The 26615-nt window shown below is 34.7% G+C and overlaps 1 protein-coding gene across 16 annotated transcripts in view; it reads right to left on the bottom strand.

Annotated features, from left to right (window-relative positions):
* Nucleotides 1-26615, bottom strand: part of HMBOX1 (homeobox containing 1) — a 191451-nt gene that overhangs the window by 59163 nt on the left and 105673 nt on the right. For all 16 annotated transcript variants that reach the window (XM_041768221.1, XM_041768222.1, XM_041768216.1 and 13 more), the window contains one exon: nt 5679-5789. In XM_041768221.1, the coding sequence (XP_041624155.1) occupies nt 5679-5789 (111 nt within the window). The remainder of the gene's footprint in view (nt 1-5678; nt 5790-26615) is intronic.

Here is a 26615-nt window from a genome sequence, read left to right as displayed (position 1 = left end):
TCCAATCAAGGTATACAAAGAGAAATGTACTGAGTCTAAAAATAGAGGCACGGAATGTACAAACATTTTTAATTTATTTTCTAAATGCTTACATTTACAGAAAAGAAAAAAAAGTCACTTTTTCATTTTGTGATTTTTCTTAATTTTGCATTTTTCCCCAGAATATATGCAATGGGACAGCACCATTTACATTTATTCGGATGAGCAAGTAAAATTTGTGAAATAAAAGAACTTCCTATCAATAAGCAGGTCTGGACTATGTGAACCTAGGTTTTTCAGTTTTTTATATCTTGAAAGCTGTTAACAAGGCAGATTAATTTCTTTTTTGCCTTTCTCCTTCTCTCCCTTCCTTCTTGCCTTTCTTCCTCTCTCTCACCTTTTCATGAAATTTTATATGTACCTTTTGAATATATAGTACAAGTACAAAATTTATAAAGACAAAAAATGTTATATAGTTAACAGTCTCCCTTCCATCCTCTATTTCCAGTCTCTCAGAGCTCTATAGAGCCTTCTTTAGTTCTAAATACAGCCGGCTAGAAGTGTTCTATGTTTATATAAGCATGTATGTATGTGTATGTATTCCCTCTATATATAGTATAGATAGATACAGTATACTGTATCTATTGTTTTGCACCTTACTTTATTTACTTATGAATTTGATATTACCACATATAAATTCAATTCATATAAAGCCCTCCTTTAAAAAAAATAGCTATATAGCCTCCATACTATTCCATTGTACAGATATACCATTTATTTAACCAGTTCATGACTAAGAGATATTTAGGTAGATTCCAATCACCTTTGCAATGATCTGCAAAGGAGATTCTTATATACTATAAACACTTAATGACCAGATAGTGGATAAGCTCTTTTTAGGTGCTAACATAATTTTAGTTCATCTTATCCAAACAGAATAGTCATTTCAGTGTCCATGGAGAAGAAACAATATGATTCTTTAGTTATAATCAAAGGTTATTTTAAAATCAACAAAGGTGCATTCACCTAGAAAGAATTCCATCATATTAGGTCTTACAATAAAGGTAAAAATGCAAAGAATAACTTCTAAATATTAAATTTTATTTTATTTTTTATTTTTTATTTTTATTTATTTATGATAGTCACAGAGAGATAGAGAGAGAGGCAGAGACACAGGCAGAGGGAGAAGCAGGCTCTATGCACCGGGAGCCCGACGTGGGATTCGACCCCGGGTCTCCAGGATCGCGCCCTGGGCCAAAGGCAGGCGCCAAACCGCTGTGCCACCCAGGGATCCCTAAATATTAAATTTTAATTGGTAACATCCGACTACTGTTGATGCTATGAAAACTATCAAATGACAATCACAAACTTATCCTCTTCTCTTCAGTTAACTTTAAATTCTGCCCTACAAAACCTGTATGGATTTGGTTTTCAAATAAAAACCAGAAAGTCCTTTAATGAGGAGAAATCAGTAATACAACTTCATTAAAAAGCAAATGCACATAATTAGGGGAACTTATTCTTTCTTTTTAAAATTTATTTTAAAGAAACTGTACACCCAATATGGGGCTCAAATCCAGATTAAGAGTTACATGCTCTGCCAACTTGAGCTAGCCCAGGCACCCCTAGGAAACTTATTCCTAAAAGGAGGTACTGGGGTGCCTGGGTGGCTCAGGAGTTGAGTGTCTGCCCCTGGCTCAGGGCATGATCCGCGGTCTCAGGATCGAGTCCCACGTCGGGCTCCCTGCCTGGAGCCTGCTTCTCCCTCTACCTACGTCTCTGCCTTTCTCTGTGTCTTTCATGAATAAATAAATAAAATCTTTTTTAAAAAGAGGTATTATCTCCTTAAAGAAAGCTATTCCTTATCAACAGCTGGATGAATGCTGTTAGTCCTTTCCTATTTTCTTGTTTTAATGCCCTAGTTTCACCTTCATTCCAATTTCCTGATGATGGTTTAGCCTAACTCTGGTTCAAGACAGACTGAAGTAAAAAAAACAAGATCAAAATAAAAAAGATAATCTTTTAATAAAACAGCTTCAGAAAAACATTATACCACCCCAGTGCTAAAAATGGGATTCCAATAGTGGTATTCTGCAGTTGGCAGTGCTATCAGGTCAGTTGTGGGGGCCTGATAGCTGCACCTTAGTCCTCTTCCTCTTTCTGGTGAATTCATTTTCCCGGTATCCTGGTCCCTGCCTGGGATTGGAGCCCAGCCTTGAAATCTCAGTATGGGATGGGAATTTAGCTTCACCAACTGTGATTAGATTATATCAAGGCACTGTTCTAACTGCCAAATCCAAGAGACAAAAATCTCTTCTCTTATGGAAGCTGATTGCCTGACACAGTTGACTAACGTTTGTCCTTCAAAGTCTTCACTGTTCTGTCCTACACATTTTTGAACATGTTGACAATCCCTTTGGTGTTCCTCCCCTGGCAGTCAACTGCTGAAATGTGACCACATTTATGAAACCCCTAGGTAACAGTTCCTTATTTACCTAATCAAACCTTTGCTATCAGCCTAAGCTGCTCTATTAAGCAGACCAACTGCCAAGTTTTTGTCACTCACCATCTGATTTGCTTTGCTGTGTGCAAGTCAAGGGAGGATTGAGGTCTTTGGGAAGACTGCTTAGAGCTGCATTTGAAGTGTTGCTTCAAGTATGATTTATCTTAAGACTATCCAATTTGGTAGCCACATGTGGTCATTGTAATGCACCTGAAATGTGGCTGACTGGAAATGGTATATACTTCAAGTGTAAAATACACACTGGACTTCAAAAATCAGTACAAAAAGGAAGAGGAAGGAAGAGGAAGGAAGGAAGGAAGGAAGGGAGGGAGGGAACTGGAGGGAGGAAAAGAAAGAGAAAGGGAGGGAAACAAAGGAACTGGAGGGAGGGAGGAAGGAAAGGAAGAAGGGAGGAAGGAAAGGAGGACGGGAAGAAGAAAGAAAGATGGGTGCCTGAATGGCTAAGTCAGTTAAGCATCTGACTCTTGATTTTGATTTCAGCTCAGGTCTTGATCTCTTGGTTGAGTTCAAGCCTTGCATTGGGTTCCACACTAGGTGTGGAATTTACTTAAAAAAAGAGAGAGAGAGAAAAAGAAGCCTCAGTACTTTTTAAAAGTATTGATTAAATGTTGAAGTGTTAATACATATTTTCTAAATAAAATATATTAAAATTAATTTTAGCTATCTCTTACTTTTTAAAGTAGCTACTAGATAATTTTAAATTACATGTTATTTGTATTACATTTCCACTGAATTGTGCTGCTTTAGAACATTTAGCCAATAGCAGCAACAAAAGAGTCATTATTTCGAGAGATTTGCTTACATATCTAGCTATCATTAGAAGAATACCTAAAATTCAAAGTTCTTTGCAGAAAAAATTGCTAGCTAAGAAATCCTGAAGGATTTAAATAAGATCATCATCATTTTGCAATCCCCACTGGAATAACTCATCTAGGTAATAAGCATCATCAATGGATGCTAAGACCACTGACAAAAGGTTGATGTCAAAGAGGCTATCCATCCAGTGGCAAAATGACGCCCTATGGATTATTTACAAACTACAAAGACAAGATCTGGTGGTCATTATTTTAACAAATGCCCAAACTTAGCATATGAACAGTGCTACAACCTAACATTACATGCATCTTGATATATGAGGTAAATGTTACCGACAAAGCATTTTGCTCCAATGTTTTATTGTGAAAATTTTCAAACATACAGCCAACAATGAAAGAATTTTATGATGAAAATCTATACTCAAATCATAGATTTTACTTACTTACTTTATCACATTATCCATCTCCTGATCCATTTTATTTTGATGCATTTCAGAGTACACTGTAGACATTACTACATGCCCTCTCTAAATAATCTATGAAGTATTCTTGCCAAAAATGTTTAACCTGAATCTAATCAAGCCTCTAAACGTAACTTCTAGTTTACAGCAAATACAGGGGCTATAGAGGAGTAAATTAATTGACACTAAGAAGAAACAGAAAAATCTAGAATATGGGACATTCTGTAAGATTAGATGGTTTAACAGATTTGTTATGGAAAAAAAAAAGTTTGAGTGACTAGATTTAAGAGTCTAAAAAGACATAACAACAAATTCCAATTCGTCAATCTAAATCAGATACTATTTAATAAGAAAAAGACATACTTGTAACAATTAGAGAAATATGAATATAAACTAGATGTTAGATGATATTATGGAATTATTATTAGTTTTCTTAGATATGGTAACGGACTGTGGTTATGCAGGACTATGGTAACGGACTACAATTATGAATGCTAAAGAGAAAGAGATGCATATACATGCATATACGTACATATTTAAATTTATTTATTTTCTAGGGATAAGGCAAATATAGCAAAATGTTAATAACTATTGTATCTAAGAAGAAAGTAAACAGGTGTTCACTCTGCTGGTCTTTGAACTTTTCCATACATCTGAAACATTTCAAAATAGAAAGTGGGGGGCAGGGTAAATAAAAAAATTCATTGTAGAGAGGCTGATATATGTCTGTTCTGTTTTGTCCTGTCTGGGCCTTTCAGACCAGGAATGTGATCTTTAAAAAAAAAAAAAAAAATCTTACCACACATGTTTCTCTAATATTATTTCTACCTCAGAGTCAATGCTATTAATAGCTAAGTCTTCAATATGCAATATTCCAACTGATGATTTAATCTTAGTAAGCAAAGGCTTTACTGCTATATAATATTGCAAAAGGCTAAACTTGAGATCACGCTCATTGCCACCAGTCTGCATAATGTATAGATTAAGACAGGCTGCCATACAACTTCAGACTTTATATATCATTTGTTAAAAGTATCCTACAATAGGTCTTGCCTATTCCTGGCAACTTCAGACATAAAGGTTTTATTTTTGTTTTTTATAATGATTGTATTTATTCATGAGAGACACACACAGAGAGAGGCAGAGACGTAGGCAGAAGGAGAAGCAGGTTCTCTACAGGGAGCTTGATGCGGCACTCGATCCCAGGACCCCTGGATCATGACCTGAGGCAACGGCAGGCACTCAACCAAGGAGCCACCCAGGTGCCTCCAGACATAAAGGTTTCAGTGATCTTTTTCCTTCACATTTCATTCTACTTTTCAACCTATTGCTGCTTCCAAAGTCATGAGAGCAGCTTCACTCTAAAGTCCGAAAACATGCTTATCACCCAGGTAATTAGGAACAGAAAATCATTAGCAGAGATCACTGGACACAGTATAGCAGTAACTAAATAAAAGTATGAATTTTACATTACTAACTAAAATAACATTTACCCCGCCCCCAAAAAAGATATGGAATCTTTATGTGTGTACCTTTAGTCGAAAAATAGAAAGAAGCCACTGACAATCATGACCTGTCTTTGAAACTATCGTTAGAAATAGCATACAACCTGGAAACAAAGAGGTGCCTTGGAGGAAGGAGTGAACATGACTAGATAGTATTGACACTAAGTTAAAAAATGGTATTATCAGGGTTTAGGTTTTATAGTTAATGTTCTTTGGATGAGACGGAGTACATTCAGGGTGATATGGCTGTAGACAGGAGTGCTCTCTGGGAAAAAGGAACAACAGTAAAGTATGAAATCACCTTAGTGAAGACCAGTCAGCACATAGATTTAATAAAGTAATTAACTACATTTGTCTTGTTTCAGATGCAATAAAATGAAGAAATGATATTTACCAGGGTTTGTCTTCTCAAGTTGATACCATCGGTAAAATGCTCTTTTCTTCTGTTCACTCAGGTCTGACCCTTGCTGCAACAGCCAGTGAGAGATCCGGCTCTGGCTGATACCTGTGGCAGAGAGACAAACAGCTGTGAGGGCACTGTTGGTTCTAGGTTACTGCGTGCTTTATTCTCTGAGTCACTCTATATAACAAAGCACCATGAGCAAACTCTCTAATATTGAACTTTTTTGTAAATGACTGCACTGGCTAGAATATATTCAGAAATGATCTACTAGATAGCAAAGCATTTTATTAACCAAGACTTGAAAGTGGTCTCTAAAATTAATCTATAAGCTAAGTTCAAGTGAGATAAAGAGATTCTTACTAGTTATATGTTGGAAGCTGATTAGATTTGTACTCCTACTACTACCACCACCTGAATGAAGCCCAATCCTGGTTGAGAATATTAGAATATTAGAACTTTTACCAGATACAAGAATAAGGAAAAAAAAAAAAATCAAGCCAGCAAGTTTAGCTATTCATTATCAATACTGAGAAAAAAGATTTAGGGACTGAGAAAGGAGAGGTCATTGAAAATACCCTCTTCAATAAAGTTTCTAGCTTATTTGTTAATTCATGTAGGCATTTTCAGACTCCTTACTATTACTACAGGTAACAAAGAACTGGAAGAATTTTAGAGTTATGCTACAATATGACCTATTAAGAAATCTCAAGAGGTAAAGACATTCTTCTAAGACACAGACTTATTAAAAAAAAAAACTGAACAGAATATAAAGCAGTAGTTTTCAGCTACCTCTAAGAAGTTCTTGACAGCAATTAATTAGAAATGTGAAAAACCTCCACATGTGAAAGTAAAAAACCATGACTAAAACTTACTGGTATGAGAATCACATGCTTCTTCTGGTCATTATAGCTATACAAAAAAATGAATAATTCAACATACAACTGGCAAAAGCAAAGAGTAATAGGGAAAATAAAACTGTCTTACATACCCGAGGTACTTTGCAAAAGACTATTCAGCTATCATAGAGGGTTAACAGTATCTAAATTCTCCCAAGGAATTACTTATGGTAACTGGATGGTACTGAATGCCACCTGTGCCAACACTCATTTAAAGCTATATAATGCACAACAGGAAGAATGGTTATCATGAAATAACACACCTCCTAACATGAGAAGAAAGAGGAGGGCTGGTGATCACAGTGAATTCATTAAAAGCAAGCCCCCAGAGTTTCATACCTTAAAAACCTATGTTACAAGACAATTTGAGGAAATTGAGGAGAGGAGAATTGTTAAAAGAAAGGTTGGAGTTTTTCAAGCAAGTTTCTCTAACTGGAAATAACTTTCACTTTCAAAGGATGAAAGTCAAACAGTTTTCCAAAACCTAGGTGATGACATTCTCAAGTAATTCACACAGTAGTTTTCCAGTGGACTACAATTCAAGGAGATGCAGGTGTTAGCAGCTAGCACTGTATGCTTGTTCTAAGAGAATGCAAATTATTCCATATAATTAAATTAGCCATTTAGCAATGCTTTCACCGAGAGTCTAGTTTCAGACTTTATACTACTTTTTACCTTACTTTTTTTTTTTTTAAGATTTTATTTATTTATTCATGAGAGACACAGAGAGAGATGCAGAGACATAGAGGGAGAAGCAGGCTCCTCACAGGGAGCCTGATGCAGGACTTGATTCCAGGACTCTGGGATCATGCCCTGAATCGAAGGCAGACGCTCAACCACTGAGCCACCCAGTCATCCCTTTTTACCTTACTTTTAAACAAGGGTGAAAAAAAACAATCATTTACCACTATAAAATAAAACATGGTTTTCATGTCATAAAATGAAACTACTTTATATGGATTCTTCATATTGGTACCATACTACTCAAAAATAGGAAATATGAGAAAAATCTCTCACGAAAAAAAAGAATATACAGAGATTCATAAACTTTTAGTATTGAATCTTCTGCACACAAGTCACAGAGCCCACTGGATATTGGAGCTGTCCAGGTTCTGGCTGTGCTGCAGTAGAGGAAGAGGGCGAAAGCTCATCAAAAACAGTTAAATTATGGTCCATTCCCATAATAAAATACTGGGCAGACTTTTAAAATGTTCTAAGACAGCCATTAAAACCAAACACTAACACAAAAACAAATCAAATAAACAAAAAGCCATCAATACCAAGTGTTGGCAAGGACACAGAGTCTATGAAACTGTCACATTGCTGACAAAAGTGAGATGTCAGGGCCACTTTGAGAAACATCTGGGCAGTATCTACTAAAGGTGAAAATTGCATACTGTATGACCTAGCAATTTCTTTCCTTGATATAGCACAGAAATTTGTACATACTCAACAGAAACATGGGCACAAGGCATATACATCTTATACACATACAGGCTTATGTGAGCATTACTCATAATAATCCCCAATCAGAAACAACTCAAACATCAACAGAATACATAAAAATCATGATTTATGCATTCTACTAAAGACTACCATACCAAATAGAAAAAGGATAAACCACTGACTGCTACATGAAACTATGTAAAAAATTTTCACAAAAATAATAAAGGCCAAATAAAAGGTCAGACATACACATAAAAAAGCTACCCACAACCGTATTACTCAATTTATATACAGTTAAAAAACAAATAAAACTTATCTATATTAATGGGAAGGGGGTTAATTATAATTAACTGGGAGGTGTTATGAAAAAGGGTTATGTAGTGATTGGCATTGTTAACTGGTCTTTTATTTTTAAAAAAGTATTTGTTTATTTGAGAGAGAGAGAGCATATACACAAGAACAGGGGGAAGAGCTGAGGGAGAGGGAGAAGCAGACTCCCGCTGAGCAGGGAGCCTGACAGTGGATGAGGGGCTCCATCCCAGGACCCCCAGTATCATGACCTGAGCTGAAGGCAAATGCTCAACCTATTGAGCTACTCAGGTGCCCCAGCATCATTAGTGATTCTGATCTTGATGGTAAATATACATGTCTTTACTTTGTAAAAGTAATTAAACTTGGACACTTTATATATATTTCAATCAAAAAAAAGTTTCCCCAAAAAGTTTTCAAAATTCTGTGCAGTGTTTAAAAAATTCAGTTGGTATATATCAATATGTAGATGACCATGATACAAATGAAAAAGTATACAGTTTTATAAATATATTTTTACATAGCCAAAGATACAAAATAGGAATTTGGAGTGGCAGATTCTTTCTACATTGCATACCTTTATATTATTTTCTTAATCTTCCTACAAAGAAGTATTAATTTATTTTATTTTTAGCCCTTCCCTATAAACAGTACATGCTTTATTGGTTGTTTTAAAAACACTGTAATGAAGTTAAACAACAGATATGTGCCAAAAGAAGTTACTTTCAGCCTTCTCTTGCCAATCTCCTGAGGTAAGCAATGTTAACTATTAACATAGGTTTTTCCACAACTTTCTCCATACGTAACCAATCTGATAAAACAAATGGAAAAAAATGTAATAAAGAATATCTTCCTATCTAGTCTTTTGTATGAGGAGGAAATAAAGAATGTCTTCCCTGTAAATTTAGTATTAATTTTCATTTATTATATACAGAAAATAAAGTAGTTTTTTCCAGAAGAGTCACTAGAAAAACTAAATATGTACAACAACACACTTTGGAGTGATTTTTCTAAATTAGCAGCTTGCTAATAAGGTTCCTTTAACACTCATCCTTCTGTAGCTAGTTCAAGCCTTTGGAACTTTAGTTGATCTAGGTGTCAAAAGGACTTGCTTTTATTTTCTGTCTGCTTTGGTACTTCTCCTTGGGAGAAAAATTCCCTCACTCCCCCCCCCCCCCCAATGATGAAAAAAGAAAAAAGTCATTCTCCACGTTTTAGCTCTTCAAAACCTCTTCTCCACCTTTCACAGGGAAGAAGAAAAATTCACATATAATTTTCATAACTCTCTTACACTGAGATACTAAAACTAATTCCCCATTAATTTCTTTCCAATAAGAAAGTGATTGGTCACACTGCATTCAAAAGACGAAAAATATCATTCTCGTTTACATTCTTTTTTGACCTTTAGTTTCATCATGCTCCTTCCAGTTCCTCAAATGCCATGCTCCCTTCCACTAGAGGGCTCTCTACTACAACCCATTCTGGCACAAATCCCTAATACTACAATTTTAAATGTTTTCCACTTCCTGTGCAATGTGTCACTACTGACCAAGCAATCACATCATCTTCACCCTTGAAATGTTAGATACAACCGTCCAGTGCAACTTTTCAGTCAGCTTCAGAGGCTGCTTTGCTAACTCCTTACATGTTAGTGTCCCCAGGGTTCCATCTCTAAGAATCTTCTCTCATTCTATACACTCTTCCTTTGGTCATCACAACTATCAAGTCATGATTTTAAAATTCTAAATGCCAATGACTTCCAGAGCACCAGACTGTTCTTTCAAACCATCTGCAAGATGGCTTCTTGAGATTTTTCCCAGTCTCCAATATCATTAATTTAATTAATATCATCTTCCTTTAAATCTGCTCTTCTTCCTGTGTCCCCCATCTCAATTCTACCTTCCACTCTACTCTTTCTTCCAATCCTCACATGATTACCATATCCAATCCCTTCTTAAAATTCTCTTTATGTTCTCTCCAATCCTCATTCCTGACCTTTGGAATCTCAGCCTCTTTTGTCTACACAACTGAAATAAATCTGATAAAAGAACAAGCCATCTAAGATAAACAAAGACACAATCTTCATGATCAGATCCTTTTTAATTACAGGATCATTTCACAATTGAAAAAGTAAAATGTGATTCTTCAGCAGTTTTCTACTTGAGAACTGCAGTCATCTCTACAATTTACCTTTTACAGTGCAACTAGTTATATCTCAAAAATTTAAGTTAAAACACATTCTCCATAGAAATAATTCATAAACATGCAGAAAAAAAATCCATCCTCCATCCCAACTTTTCTCTTATTTCCTATCCTAGAGTTTTATTTGTTGTGAATCCTTCCCGATTCTTTCCTGCACACTTAAGACACGAACATGAACATACATATACATCTAAGTTTTTTTAAACACATATTTGGAGTTATTCTATACATAACAATATTTCTCACATAATTGGAATTTTCTTATGCAGTACATAATGAATCTTCATCATTCTAATGATGATATAGTATTCTACACCAAAATCCACTTACATATTTACTTATTATTAAACATTCCAGTTGTTGCTAATGGTTTACTATTATAAATGATGATGCAATAAACACTCCATGTATATCTTTGTATATATGAATGGTTATTTTAGGACTGATTCACAAGAATGGAATTTTTAATTCAAAGCATACGGGCACTGAAGTTTGTGACAAATGCCAGATTGCCCCCAAAAAAGGTTGTACCAAATATTATATTCTAACCAATAGTGATGAGACTGTCTCTATACATTCTCATGATTACTGAATACTAAAAAACTTATTTTGAAAGTCTTTTTGTAATGCATGCTCATTATTAAAAAAGAATTATAAGCAATTCAGAGGAAAGAAAAATTAAGAGGAAAGCTAATAAAAACACACATATATCCAAATTCTTACTACTTAGAAATAACCACACTCATGACAAGATCATTCCAAGCATATGTAGACCCTGGGTAGGCAGAAATAATTACTAAAGGTGGACATATGCATACTGTATGACATACTATATACAGAATTTTAAAATATAAAATCCAATTTGATTTGGATGGAGAAAAAATTTTTTTAATAAAGTATAGAGTGGAAATAAAAGATGTACTCAAGTTTAGTAAATGCTTTTTAAAGACAGGTAAGGTACCTAAAGGAATGCATTAAAGCAAGGAAAAGGATTTTACAAAAACATCAGGAGGTTGGAAGCATTACTTTCTAACTTCTGGGCAATATGTAATGGCTCCTGGCTTAAAAAGCTGAGGAAATTAGCAAGTAGTGGTGGCCAGGCTCTAAGATGACCCTTAATGATCCTCTTTGTCATCTCCATCAACCCTGCTTGATGGCTGGTTTGCAACAGAATATGGCAGAAACGACAGTCTGTGACTTCTGATATTAGGTTATGAACAACACATAGCTTCTGTCCTGCTCTGATGGTTGGTTCTAAGGGAAGCTAGTTGTCATGCTGTGAGCCTACTCAACCTGACCTGTGGAGAAGCTCATATGGCAAGTAACCGAGGCATTCTACTGAGAACCATACAAGTGAAGCATCTTGGACATGAGTCCTCTAGTTTTAGTTAAGTCTCCTAGTGACTACAACCTCCAAGCCAGAACGACCCGTCTAAGCTGCTTTTGGATTCCTGACTCACAGAAACTGAGATAATAAAGGTTTAGGTTCCAAGTTGCTAAGACCTAATGTTATCTCTTATTCAGCAATAGATAACTAATACATACTTGATACTATATTTTCCCCGTATTTCTCCCTGGCCTATACACTAGCTCCTGATATTTGGAAGATATTTTTGCATAGTCAATGTTTATGTTCTGTTCTGGATTCATAATTCCCATAGTTGTTTATTCATAGTTCTAGTTCAAACGGATTCAAGATTTACCATACAGTACTTTTTTTTTTTGTTTTTAACTGAAATATATCTTACCTAAAGGACACTGCTCTTAAATATATATATATTTCAATGGCTTTTGACATATGTGTGCACATGTGACCATTATTTTCATGCTCCCTAAAATGTCCTTTTGTCCCTTTCCAGTTAAGTCCTAAATTCTATGTTTTCAATTTAATTTTTGGTTGGTAAGATTTCTCCATTAAGAAGTTTTTATCACTACAGGTTTATTGGTGTTGTACTCCCAGTCCTTGTATGCTTGTTTGTCTTCTATGTTTATTTTTTGAGAACAACACTACAAGGGAAATAACTTGGAGGGGAAGAGTCTTTCCCTCAAACTCTGTTAAACTATAGTGATGTCGGTGGGAATGGCTGAGTAAGGACCTCTGAAAAGCAAGTCCTCTATAAAAGCAACAACAGCAAAAGAGGCTCTACTATTAAAATACTGGCAAAATTGTCAATCAATTTTTCCAGAACTCTGGAACTTAACCAAAGGTTTGCAACAATCAAAGGAGTCCTTATTCAAGAAAAAAAGCTAAATTTTAGTAAGGCCAGTTGTATGACTTTTTAACCAGACCTACACTTATTCCCTTCATCACAGTAGACTTGAAAACCAATATTCTGGGATCCCTGGGTGGCGCAGCGGTTTGGCGCCTGCCTTTGGCCCAGGACGCAATCGTGGAGACCCAGGATCTAGTCCCACATCAGGCTCCCGGTGCATGGAGTCTGCTTCTCCCTCTGCCTGTGTCTCTGCCTCTCTCTCTCTCTCTCTCTCTCTGTGACTATCATAAAATAAATAAAAAATTAAAAAAAAAAAAAAGAAAACCAATATTCTTGCAATTACAGTGAAAACCAGGAGTGGCCAAGTAGTCACTGGAGGTTTTCCCCAAAACACCATTCAAAGAGAACTATCATTATTTGACCTATTTGGCAATGCCCTGGAAACTCCCTTTTGTAAGGCTTGCCCTTATTTTACCTGATTCAGACCTCATTCATGTAAATAACCTTTTCTCAAGAAGGAGAGAATGAAAGGAGGTGGTTTGTTGAAAACAATCAGTGACAATCATTTAACACTGCATTAATATTAATTGAGGTAACAATGACATTTGAGGCAAACAAGGAACTGACCAAAATATTTAAAAAGCTGAGGAATGAGAGGTCTATGAGTAACTTTGACAAGCTCTAACATATTTTTAGGAAATCTAAAAGACCAGGCATATGTATAGTGCTGTGTACATGCCTAGGTCTACATGCATGATCACAGTAATGTGCATGCACAGGAAAGAACTGTGAAAGCCCTAAGGTCTCACCTCTGGCTAAGTGAAGCATGATGTAAAGAGAAAGTGAAAGCAGAGGCAGAATTATGAAGTACCTACCAGAGTATTAAAGGCATGCCTCAAAGCACATTCAAAGCCCCTTCACAAAGCTGGTAAATTTATTGGCTCCTGGCATTTAAGGAAATCTCTGTCCAATAATTAGCTGATAACTAAGATAACAAGAAACTTCAGTAGCCACACACCATAAAGAATACTGACTATAGGATTAGTTCAGGAAAGTCATTAAAAAAGAAAGCAACAATATCAAACAGCAACCACAACAAAGGGTGTGGCGAGGAATCTGATTTCCAGATTTCCGCATTATATTATTTAAAAATTGCCCAGTTTGAAAAACAAAACAAAATTTATAAACCATGCAAGGAAATTAGAAAGAATAACACAAACATAATAAAAGAAGCCGTCAATAAGTGTCTTCGAAGAAATCCAGATGTTGGACTTACTAGACAAAAATTTAAATCAGCTATTTTAAAAATATTCAAAGAAGTAAAGAAAACATGTCTAAAGAACTAAAGGAAAGTCTGAGAAAAATGTCTCATCAAACAGATTATCAATAAAGAGATATGAATTACAGTAAAGAATCAAATAGAAATTCTGGAGTTGAAAAGTACAAAGAGTGAAATGAAAAATTCACTAAAAAGTTTCAACATCATAAGTGGACTAGCAGAAGAAATATCAGTAAATCTAAAGACAGGTGGACTGAGATGACCTATTATGAGAAACAGAAAAGTGAAGAAAGAGTATGAAAAAATAATGGCCAAATAATTCCCAAACTGATAAGAAAACATTAACCTAGAAGAAGCTCAGTAGTATTTAAGAAGGGTAAACTCAGAGATCCATACCTAGAAACATAAATTGTTGAAAATCAAAGACTAAGGGAAAAATTGAAAGCAGCAAGAGAAAAGTGACTCATTATGTATAAGGAATACTCAATAAGATTAATAGCTGATTTCTCGTTAGAAACTGTCAGAACTCAGAAAGCAATAAAATAATATATTCAAAGTCCTAGGGGAGAAAAAAAGAATGTCAAACAAAAACTCTATATCCAGCAAAACTATTCTTCCAAAATGAAATAGACATTAAGGCATTGCCAGATGAACAAAACTGGATAGAATCTGATGTCTGCAGACTTGTCCTACAAAAGAAAGACTAAGAATTCCTTCAGCTGATATGAAAGGACACTAAATAGTAATTCAAATACACATGAAGGATAAAGAGTTCCAGTAAAAGCAAGACATAAGTGAACATAAAAAACAATATAAATGTATTTTTTTATTTTTTTGTATTTTTTTGTTTATAACTCCTTTTACCCTATTTGATTTAAAACTGGATAATGTAATAAGTATAAACCTAAGTTGATGGGCAAACAACGTATAACATGTAATTTGTATGACAATAATGGCACAAAGCAGGGGGAGAGAGAATTGAAGCCACAAAGGAGTTAAGTTTTTTTATATTATTGAAATTAAGTTACTATTAGTTTACACTAGCTTGTTATAAATTATATAATTATAATTATATAATTATAAGTTAATGGTAATCCTCAGGGCAACCATTAAGATAATAACTTAAAAACACATAGTAAAAGAAATGGCAAGAGATTTAAACTGGTACACTAGAAAATATTTAACAAAAGAATGAAGTAATTAAGCAATAAGGGGAACAAACAGACACAACACAAAAAGACAGATATAAATCCTACCTCATCATAATTATACTAAATTTAAATGGATTAAACACTCCAGTAAGAAAACAGGGACTGGCAGAATGGATAAAAAAACATGATCCAACTGTACGTTGTCTGTAAGAGATATATTTTAGATTCAAAGACACAAATAGGTTGAAAGTAGAAGTATGACAAAAGCTACACCATGTAAACATAGCCAAATGAAAATTTGGCTAAAATAGACTTAAAAACAAAATTTGTAAGGAGACAAGAGGGTTAGGTTAATTCATGAGGAAGATAAAACTAAATATATAAATATAAAAAAGAGCCCCAAAATATATGAGGCAAAAATTGACAAAATTGAAAGGAGAAATAGACAATTTTTAAAAAGATTCTATTTATTTATTCATGGGAGACACAGAGACACAGCCAAAGGGAGGAGAAGCAGGCTTCCAAGCAGGAGCCCAATGTGGGACTTAATCTCAGATTTCCAGAGGCAAGGTAGACGCTCAACTGCTGAGCCACCCATGCATTCCAAGAAATAGACATTAAACAACAACAGCTGGAGACTTCAATATTCCACTTTGAATAATAGATAAAACAACCAGACAGAAGGTGAATAAGGAAACAGAAGATGTGAACATCATAAACGAATTAGACTTAACAGCTAAAAGACATTCTACTCAACAAGAGTAGAATACACATCCTTCTCAAGTGTACATAGAACATTTTACAGGATAGATAGATGTTAATCCACAAAACAAGTCTCAATAATTTTTAAGTCATATGAAGTATGCTCTACAAACACAGCAGAATGAATTATAAATCAATAACAGGAAAAAACTGGAAAATTCACAAATATGTGGAAATTAACAGAGTCCTAACCAATGAGTCAGGGAAGAAATTATGAGGGATATTATAAAATACTTTGAGATTATTAAAATACATATACATACAACATTCCAAATGTTGTATCTCATTCCAAATGAGATGAAGCTAAAGAAGTACTCAGAGAGAAATTTGTTGTAAATGTCTCTACTGAAAAAAGAAAAAATACCTCAAATTAATACTCGAGGCTTGCACCTTAAAAAAACTGGAAAAAGAGCAAACTAAATCCAATATAAGAAGATGAAGGAAATAAAATCACATAAAGGAAAAATAAATGAAGCAGAAAATAGAAATATAATAGAAAAAATCAACAAGATAATAAATTGATTCTTTGAAATAGGTCAACAAAATTTAGAAACTTTAAGGTAGGTTGACAAGCAAAATGAGAGAAGACTCAAATGAGTAAAGACTCAAAACTAAAATCAGGAATGAAAGAGAGGGCATTCCTACTGACCTTACAGAAATAAAAACAGAATTCTACAAACAACTACTTGCCAAATTATATATAACCTACATGAAAGGGACAGATTCTTAGAATAACCTACTGAATTTGATTAAAAAAAAAAAACAATATTTGAACAGATCTACAGCAAGTAAAGATACCGAATTAGTCAAAATCTCCCCACAAAGTCATATGACTACACTGGTAAATTCTACCAAGAATTTCAAAAAGAATTCACACACGCACACACACATGCATGCTAATCCTTCACAAACTCAAAGAAGGAGGAAACACTTCTCAATTCATTCTGTAAGGATAAAACCAGACTAAGATACTACAAGAAAACTATAGATCAATATCCCTTATGAGTACAAATGTAAATATTATCAACAAAATAACTAGCAAACTGGTTCCAACAACATATAAAAAAGATTATACACCATGACCAAATGGGATTTACCTCAGGAAAGCTAGGTTTACTGAATACATAAAAATCAAGCAGTATAATACACCATATTAGTAAAAGACAAAATCCATGGGATAATTTTAAGTCACAGGAAAAGAATTGGACAAAATCCAATATCCTTTTGTGATATAGAACACTGAACAAACTAGGAATAGAAGTAAACTTTTTTACCTTAATAGAGGACATCTATGAAAAATCCATAGTTGACATACTTAGTGGTTAAAGACTGAAAGCTCTGCCACTAAGATCAGGAACAACACAGGGATGTTTGCTCTTACTATTTATATTCAATATAGCACTGGAGGTTCCAGCCAGAAGAACAATAAGACAAGATAAAGAAATAAAAAAGCATTCAGATTGGGGAGAGAGAAGTAAAACAACCTGTTGGCAGATGACATGATCTTGGATATTAAAAAAATCTGAAGGAAACTATGTGAATGCACACAAACACAAAACTATTAGAACTAATAAATGTGTTCACCAAGATTACAGAATACAAAATAAACATACAAAATTAAATTTTATTTCTATCCACTAGCAATGAATAAAAAGAGAATTCAAAAAGTAATTCCACTTACAATAGCATCAAAAAGAATAAAATATTTAAGAATAAATCTAACAAAAACAATGCAAAACCTGTAAAACAAAAACTACAAAAAAACTGTTGTAAAATTTAAGAATATCTAAATAAATGGAAAGACATTTCATATTCATGGATTGAAGGACTTAATATCATTAAAATGATAATACTCCCCAAACTGATCTACAGATTCAATGTAGTTCGTATTCAAATTGTAGCTAGCTTTTTTTTTTTTTTTGCAGAAATTAATATAGTGATCTTAAATTTCCTATGGAAATGTAAGGGACCCAGAATAGCCAAAACAATCTTAGGAAAAAGAAGGACAAAGTTGGAGGATTCATACTTCCCAGTTTCAAAACTTACTATCAAATTATATAATCAACACCATGTGATACTGTCATTAAGACAGACATAGAGATCAGTAGAACAGAACTAAGAGTCGAGAAATAAACCCATACATTCATTTACGGCTAACTAATATTTGACAAAGTTGACAAGAAAATTTAATAGGAGAAGAACAGTCTTTTCAACAAACAGGACTGGAACAACTAGATATCGAAGCGCAGAAAAAACTGATGTTGGATTCCCACCTTACATCATACACAAAAATTAACTCAAAATTGATCAGAGACCTAAATGTAAGAAATTATAACGCTCTCAAAAGAAAACATAGACATAACTCCATGTAACTTTGAGCTGGGCACTGGTTTCTTAGCTATCACACCAAAAGCAACAACAACAAAAAAAATGGATATTATCAAAATTAAAATCTTGTGTGCTTCAAAAGGCACTGATAAGAATGTGAAACCTGTATCTGACAAGGCACTTTTACCTAGAATACATAAAGAAGTCTTACACAATTCAATATTAAAAAATAAAAACTCAATTAAAAAATGAAAGATTTCACTAGACATTCCTCCAAAGAAATATACAAATGGCCAAAAAGCACATGCAAAGATGGTCAACATCATTGGTCATTAAAGAAATTCAAATTAAAACTACAAGATACCACTTGACGACCACTAGGATGGCTATAATTAAACAGATGAATAATAACAAGCATTGGTGATAATTTGAAGGAACAGGATCCCTCATATATTTGTGGGTTTGTCAAATGGAAAACAGTTTGGCAGTTCTTCAAAATGTTAAACACAGAATTATCATAGAACTCACAATTTCAGTCCTTGGTATATTCTAAGAGAATTTGTCCACGCAAAAACTTGTACATGAATGTTCACAGTAGCATTATGCATAATAGTCAAAAAAGGGGAAATTCTTCAAACATCCATCAACTGATTAACAGATAAAGTACAGTATATCTAGATATTGGAAAATCATTCATTATTTAAAAGAAATGAAGTACTGATATCATAACAGGTAATCTTTTCACAACCTTGGAAACATTATGCTAAGTAAATGAAAGGTAGACACAAAAGTTCATAGAGTATATGAGCCTATTTTATGGAATGACTAGAAATTTGTCTCTAGATAAATCTATAGAGACAGAAAGTCAGTCAGGGCCTGCCAGGACCTGAGGGAATAAAAAAACTGGGGAATGACTTACGGGTATGTAGTTTCTCCATGTTAAATTTTATTTATACAGGAATATTCCCATTATTCTTGTTGCTTAATCCCTTTCAAACTTTTTCTTTTTTAAGATTTATTTATTTGAGAGACAGAGAGTGCAAGTGGGGTGAGAAGCAGAGGGAGAGGAAAAGAGAATCTCAAGCAGACTTTGTGCTGAGTTTGACCTAGGGCTGGATCTTAGGACCCTAGCCAAAACCAAGAGTCAGACACTCAACCGACTGAGACACCCAGGCACCCCTAGAGGTGTTATTCTTAAACCAAAAATAGTGTATGAACTATTCATAACTAAGATACTTTCAGACAAACTTATTTCTTTCTCCAGAATGGAGGAGGCATGTCTCAGTGCCCACCATTTTCTCATTTGACTCAGAATTCTTATTTAATTTAGTCTGTTTTAAGGTTCTAGTTACTGCTTCATCAAAAACAGTTTTTCTCTTATTTCTCTTATTTCTGCTTGGCTATGATAACCAGAAGTAAAGAAAAATTTTATTTTGCTATTTTAAACCAGCAGTATCCCTCAATCTTCTAAGGTCTGCTGATCTAACAGGCAAACAAAACAAAAATGCTGTTAATTTGCAGTTGATTATTCTTTTTTTTTTTTTTTTTTTTTTATTTATGATAGTCACAGAGAGATAGAGAGAGAGGCAGAGACACAGGCAGAGGGAGAAGCAGGCTCCATGCACCGGGAGCCCGACGTGGGATTCGATCCCGGGTCTCCAGGATCGCGCCCTGGGCCAAAGGCAGGCGCCAAACCGCTGCGCCACCCAGGGATCCCTGCAGTTGATTATTCTTATTTAATTTTCTAAGAGGCTGCAAATCTTTTTGTATATTTACTGGTCATTTATATTAAATCTTCTGTAAATTATATACTGATAGCCTTTGTAAATTGTTCTATTGATTATTTATTGTTTTTATAATAACATGTAATTATTCTTTTGATATATCATTGACACTAATCCTTTGCTATTATTGCAAATATCTTTCTGTGTGAATTTTGTTAGTGTCTTTTACTGGACATATCTTAAAAATTTTACACAGTTAATTCCACCTAATTTTATCTTTTGGATTTTATGTATTACATAGGAAAAGCTTCCTACTGCAAAATAACAAAAATATTCACTATTTTCTTGTTAACAGTAATATAACAGTAACTTTTATCCAACATTAAAAAGTAAAGGGGGGGGGCCTGGGTCGCTCAGTCAGTTGCACATCAATGCTTGATTTTGGCTCAGGTCATGATCTCAGATCAAGCCCTGTGTCCAGCCCCACTAAGTGGGGAATCTGCTTGAGATTCTCTCTCCCTCTCCCTCTGCACACCCTCCACTTGCACTCTTTCTCTCTCTAGAATAAATAAATCTTTTTTTAAAGTATATATAACTAGCTCTTTATTTTTTTTATTAAGATTTTATTTATTTATTCATAGAGACACAGAGAGAGAGGGGGACAGAGGCACAGGCAGAAACAGGCTCCATGCAGGGAGCCCAACATGGGACTCCATCCAGGGTTCCCAGGATCACACCCCAGGCTGCAGGCGGCGCTAAACCGCGGCGCCACCGGGGCTGCCCAGCTCTTTATTCCATATGGAAATTAATGTTTGTTTCTGGTGTGATGTTGACACCTATTTTGATTTTTTCATTTTCAAATAAACAACCAATGGAAAACACCATTTCCTTAGAGATTTTAAACACTTCCTTTATTTAAAGCTAAATTTCCCAATATACAAGGATGTATTAATGAATTCTGTTCTGTACAATCTGGCAATATGATCTTATTTACTTACTCTAACCATTTAATATCTAGTAGGGCAAATTCGTTCTCTTTGTTCTTAGTTTTTAGTTTATGCTTATGTACTTTCTCTTAGAGCTGAATTTTATTTTATTTTTAAAAATATTTTATTTATTCATTTGAGGGAGAGAGAGAGAGAAAGAAAGCAGGGAGAGAGGCATAGGGAGAGGGAGAGCGAGAACCTCCAGCAGATTCCCTGCTGACCACAGAGCCTGATGCGGGGCTCAAACTCACAACCCTGGGATCATGACCTGAGCTGAAACCAAGAGTTGGGCACTTAACTGAGCCACCCAGGCAACTCTCTTAGAACTGAATTTTGAAGTTCTATTAAAAACAACAAAATTTGGGCAGCCCAGTTGGCTCAGCAGTTTAGTGCCGCCTTCAGCCCAGGGCCTGATCCTGGAGACCTGGGATCGAGTCCCACATCGAGCTCCCTGCACGGAGCGTGCTTCTCCTTCTGCCTGTATCTCTGCCTCTCTCTCTCTCTCCCTCTATCTCTCGTGAATAAATAAATAAAATCTTAAAAAAAAAATTCCATTGTGACTCTGATTGGAATCAAAGAGCACACAAAACAAATTGGTAATACTTGAGTTGAATCTAGCCAGTGCACAATATTACTGATAAGCCTATGACATGGTATATGTTTTAAAAATTGGCACTTAAAAATAAAATCAGTCACCTCTCTTCTATACTTTACAACACATTCCCTTCCCCATTCTACCTGAAACATACAGAGTTGCCTTATTCTTTTATAAACAGTACTCCATAATATATTAAAACTTACCTAACTAGTCTTCTACTGATACTTAGGTTATTTATAATCTTTTGCTAAAATATAATATGCTGTAATAAATATTCCTGCACATTTATCATTCTAGACATAAGCAACTATTTCATTGGATAAATTCCTATAAGATAAATTACACGGTCAAAGGGAGTGTACATAAACATTTTTTTAAGTATGTTGCACATATAAAAGAATATGTGTATTTAAAAGAATATGGGGGTGCCTGGGTAGCTCAGATGGTTAAACATCTGCCTTCAGCTCAGGTCATGATCTCCAGGTCCTGAGATCGAGCCCCACATTGGACTCCCTGCTGAGCAGGGAGTCTGCTTCTCCCTCTCCCTATGCCTCTCACCTTGCTTATGCTCTTTCTCCCTCTCTCTCAAATGAATAAATAAAAAATATTTAAAAGAATATGATTATTATTATCAAGCTGAATCTTATCAAAATCTTTATCTAAATTTTATTTAATTTATTGAACAAGTATGTAGTTAGTGCCTGTGTGTGGGATACAAGCAAAAACAAATAGTTTAAAGTAGTTAGTGATTTGCTAAATGTTAGCAGTTGATTGAAAATTATAGTATTGTAGAAGATGGGATACTATGCATTTTTTGACAGTCATAAAATGTGTAAAATCATATTTTACATCTTAAATATATACAATTTATCAAAACATTTTAAACTAAAAACAAAAAAGACAGCCCCTAAAAAATTGGCAACAGATTTAAACAGGCAATTCACAGAAAGTATAAATGGTCAATGAATATGAAGTGATGTTTAACCTAAATAATCAGAAAAATGCATTTATAACTACAGTGATGAAATATGCTAAGAGAGTAAATCTTAATAAGTCTTCAGCACAAGCAAAAATTATTTTGTAGCTATGTAGTGACATATGTTAACTAGACTTACTGTGGTGATCATTTCACAATATATACAGATTTTGAATCTTGAATCATTATGTTGTACACATGAAACTAATGTTTTTTTTTAAGACTTTATTTATTTGAGAGAGAGGAAAAAAAAAAACATGAGCAGGGGGAGGGGCAGAGGCAGAAGCAGGCTCCCCACTGAGCAGGGAGCCAGACATGGGGTCCAATCCCAGGACCCTGGGATCAAATGACTTCAGCTGAGGCATACATGTGACCACTCAGGAGCCCTGAAACTAATGTTGTTGATCAATAAAAAGTAAAAAAGAAACTGCAGTGAAATACTATTTCACTCTTATTATGTTAGCAAACATGACAATATCTAACAATGTACTAGTTACTGGCAAAGATAGACAGCAATGGTTAAAGTTCCAACTGATTGGGAGATCAAGCCAAGCAGGATGTTCATCAGTATTTACACCACACTTTATCAGATCTATGACAACAATGATCATAAGGTGATCGTTATTTTATGTACTAGTAAAAGAATAACATCACTAAAAAAACAAACAAAAAAACCCAAATCCAGTGACTATACTCTTTATGTACTGATACGGAATAATTTCCAAGTTAGAAAAGCTCAGTATAGAATAGTGTAAATAGCATACAACCTATTTGGCCAAAAAGGAGAAAGGACTCTGGATATAACTTATTTGCTTTTTATTTTTTTTTAGATTTATTTATTTGAGAGAGTGCGAGCATGAGTGGGAAAGGCAGAAGGAGAAAGAAAGAATCTCAAGGAGACTCCACGTTGAGCGTGGAGCTGAATGTGGGGCTTGACCCCATGATTCTGAGATAACTACTAATGTCGAGGGGAGAATGAGAAGACCATGGACAAAGCCCTGGAGAAATCCAAAAAGGAGCGGGCTTATAACAGGTAGTTGGCGGACCTCGAGGAACAGTGAGGAGAACAAGCAAGCCACTGTATTTATTACGTCACCACCTGTGCTGAGGTGCAAGGACCGTACATTGTATATTTTTAAAGAATGTTAGAAAAGGAGCCATTTCTTTTGCAGGGATGGCAGTGATTCTCTGCCTTTTGTTTTCATTGGTACACACATGTAACAAAGTGGTCTGTGGATCAACATTTTAGAAACTACAAATATAGGTTTGAATTAAACACTCAAAAAAAAAAAAAAAAAACCAAGAGGTGGATGCTCAACCAACTGTGCCACCCAGGCACCCCTATACTTACTTGCTTTTTTTTTTAAATTTAAAGATTGTATTTATTTGAGAGAGAGAAACAGAGATAGCAACAGAGATAGTAAGAGAGAGCATGAGCAGAGAGGAGAGGGAAAAGCAGGGAGCCTGATGTGGGGCTCAATTCCAGGACCCTGGGAACATGACCTGAGCCACAGGCACATACTAATTGACAGCCACCCAAGCTACTTAATTGCTTTTAAATGCATGAAGTATCTCTCTAGAAACTGGTAACATTTCTGTCTTCTGGGAAGGGAATTATGGCTGAGGGATAGAGATAGAAGACAGATTTAGCACTATATATCCTTATGTACATCTGAAGTTTAAACCACATAAATATATATATACATATATATACATGCATATAGTATAAAAGTAAATTTATATTTTTTAATTTAATTTTTCACTTTTAGTTTATTAGGCTTTTATTTCAGTAATAAAAATACACAGAAAAAATGTAAAAATCCACTTTAGGGACCTCTGTTAAAAAGACACTTTTGAATGATTTTTCATTTCTCCTTCTACCTTTTAAATAGATTTAATGAAATATCTTTAACACACAACACAATTCACCCATTTAAAGTGTACAATTCATGATTTTTAGTATATCTAAAGTGTTGTTGTACAACCACCAACCCAGATGATTTTCCCCTCCTTTTGAATAATAAAATCTTAAAAAAAAAAAAAAAGAAAAATCAGGTGGTAATCTCAATAGATGCAGAAAAAAAAAAAAAAACAAACAAAAAAACCCAAATCCAGTGACTATACTCTTTATGTACTGATACGGAATAATTTCCAAGTTAGAAAAGCTCAGTATAGAATAGTGTAAATAGCATACAACCTATTTGGCCAAAAAGGAGAAAGGACTCTGGATATAACTTATTTGCTTTTTAAATGCATGAAGTATCTCTCTAGAAACTGGTAACATTTCTGTCTTCTGGGAAGGGATGCATATAGTATAAAAGTAAATTTATATTTTTTTAATTAATTTTTCACTTTTAGTTTATTAGGCTTTTATTTCAGTAATAAAAATACACAGAAAAATGTAAAAATCCACTTTAGGGACCTCTGTTAAAAAGACACTTTTGAATGATTTTTCATTTCTCCTTCTACCTTTTAAAATAGATTTAATGAAATATCTTTAACACACAACACAATTCACCCATTTAAAGTGTACAATTCAATGATTTTTAGTATATCTAAAGTGTTGTTGTACAACCACCACCCCAGATGATTTCCCCTCCTTTTGAATAATAAAATGAGGATACTAGACAGAATCCTGGCAAGGTCAGCAAGTAGAAAAATTATGCGGAAAATCTTGTTACAAGGGGAACTGGATTTTTCCCCTCCTTTTGAATAATAAAATGAGGATACTAGACAGAATCCTGGCAAGGTCAGCATGTAGAAAAAATTATGCGGAAAAATCTTGTTACAAGGGGAACTGGATTTTTCCCCTCCTTTTGAATAATAAAATGAGGATACTAGACAGAATCCTGGCAAGGTCAGCATGTAGAAAAAATTATGCGGAAAAATCTTGTTACAAGGGGAACTGGATTTTTCCCCTCCTTTTGAATAATAAAATGAGGATACTAGACAGAATCCTGGCAAGGTCAGCATGTAGAAAAAATTATGCGGAAAATCTTGTTACAAGGGGAACTGGATTTTTCCCCTCCTTTTGAATAATAAAATGAGGATACTAGACAGAATCCTGGCAAGGTCAGCATGTAGAAAAAATTATGCGGAAAAATCTTGTTACAAGGGGAACTGGATTTTTCCCCTCCTTTTGAATAATAAAATGAGGATACTAGACAGAATCCTGGCAAGGTCAGCATGTAGAAAAAATTATGCGGAAAAATCTTGTTACAAGGGAACTGGATTTTTCCCCTCCTTTTGAATAATAAAATGAGGATACTAGACAGAATCCTGGCAAGGTCAGCATGTAGAAAAAATTATGCGGAAAATCTTGTTACAAGGGGAACTGGATTTTTCCCCTCCTTTTGAATAATAAAATGAGGATACTAGACAGAATCCTGGCAAGGTCAGCATGTAGAAAAAATTATGCGGAAAATCTTGTTACAAGGGGAACTGGATTTTTCCCCTCCTTTTGAATAATAAAATGAGGATACTAGACAGAATCCTGGCAAGGTCAGCATGTAGAAAAAATTATGCGGAAAAATCTTGTTACAAGGGGAACTGGATTTTTCCCCTCCTTTTGAATAATAAAATGAGGATACTAGACAGAATCCTGGCAAGGTCAGCATGTAGAAAAAATTATGCGGAAAAATCTTGTTACAAGGGGAACTGGATTTTTCCCCTCCTTTTGAATAATAAAATGAGGATACTAGACAGAATCCTGGCAAGGTCAGCATGTAGAAAAAATTATGCGGAAAATCTTGTTACAAGGGGAACTGGATTTTTCCCCTCCTTTTGAATAATAAAATGAGGATACTAGACAGAATCCTGGCAAGGTCAGCATGTAGAAAAAATTATGCGGAAAAATCTTGTTACAAGGGGAACTGGATTTTTCCCCTCCTTTTGAATAATAAAATGAGGATACTAGACAGAATCCTGGCAAGGTCAGCATGTAGAAAAAATTATGCGGAAAATCTTGTTACAAGGGGAACTGGATTTTTCCCCTCCTTTTGAATAATAAAATGAGGATACTAGACAGAATCCTGGCAAGGTCAGCATGTAGAAAAAAT

Source organism: Vulpes lagopus, chromosome 8 (assembly GCF_018345385.1).
Source record: "Vulpes lagopus strain Blue_001 chromosome 8, ASM1834538v1, whole genome shotgun sequence".
In the NCBI taxonomy this organism is placed as follows: Eukaryota; Metazoa; Chordata; class Mammalia; order Carnivora; family Canidae; genus Vulpes; species Vulpes lagopus.
This window is presented reverse-complemented; position numbering and strand designations above follow the sequence as displayed.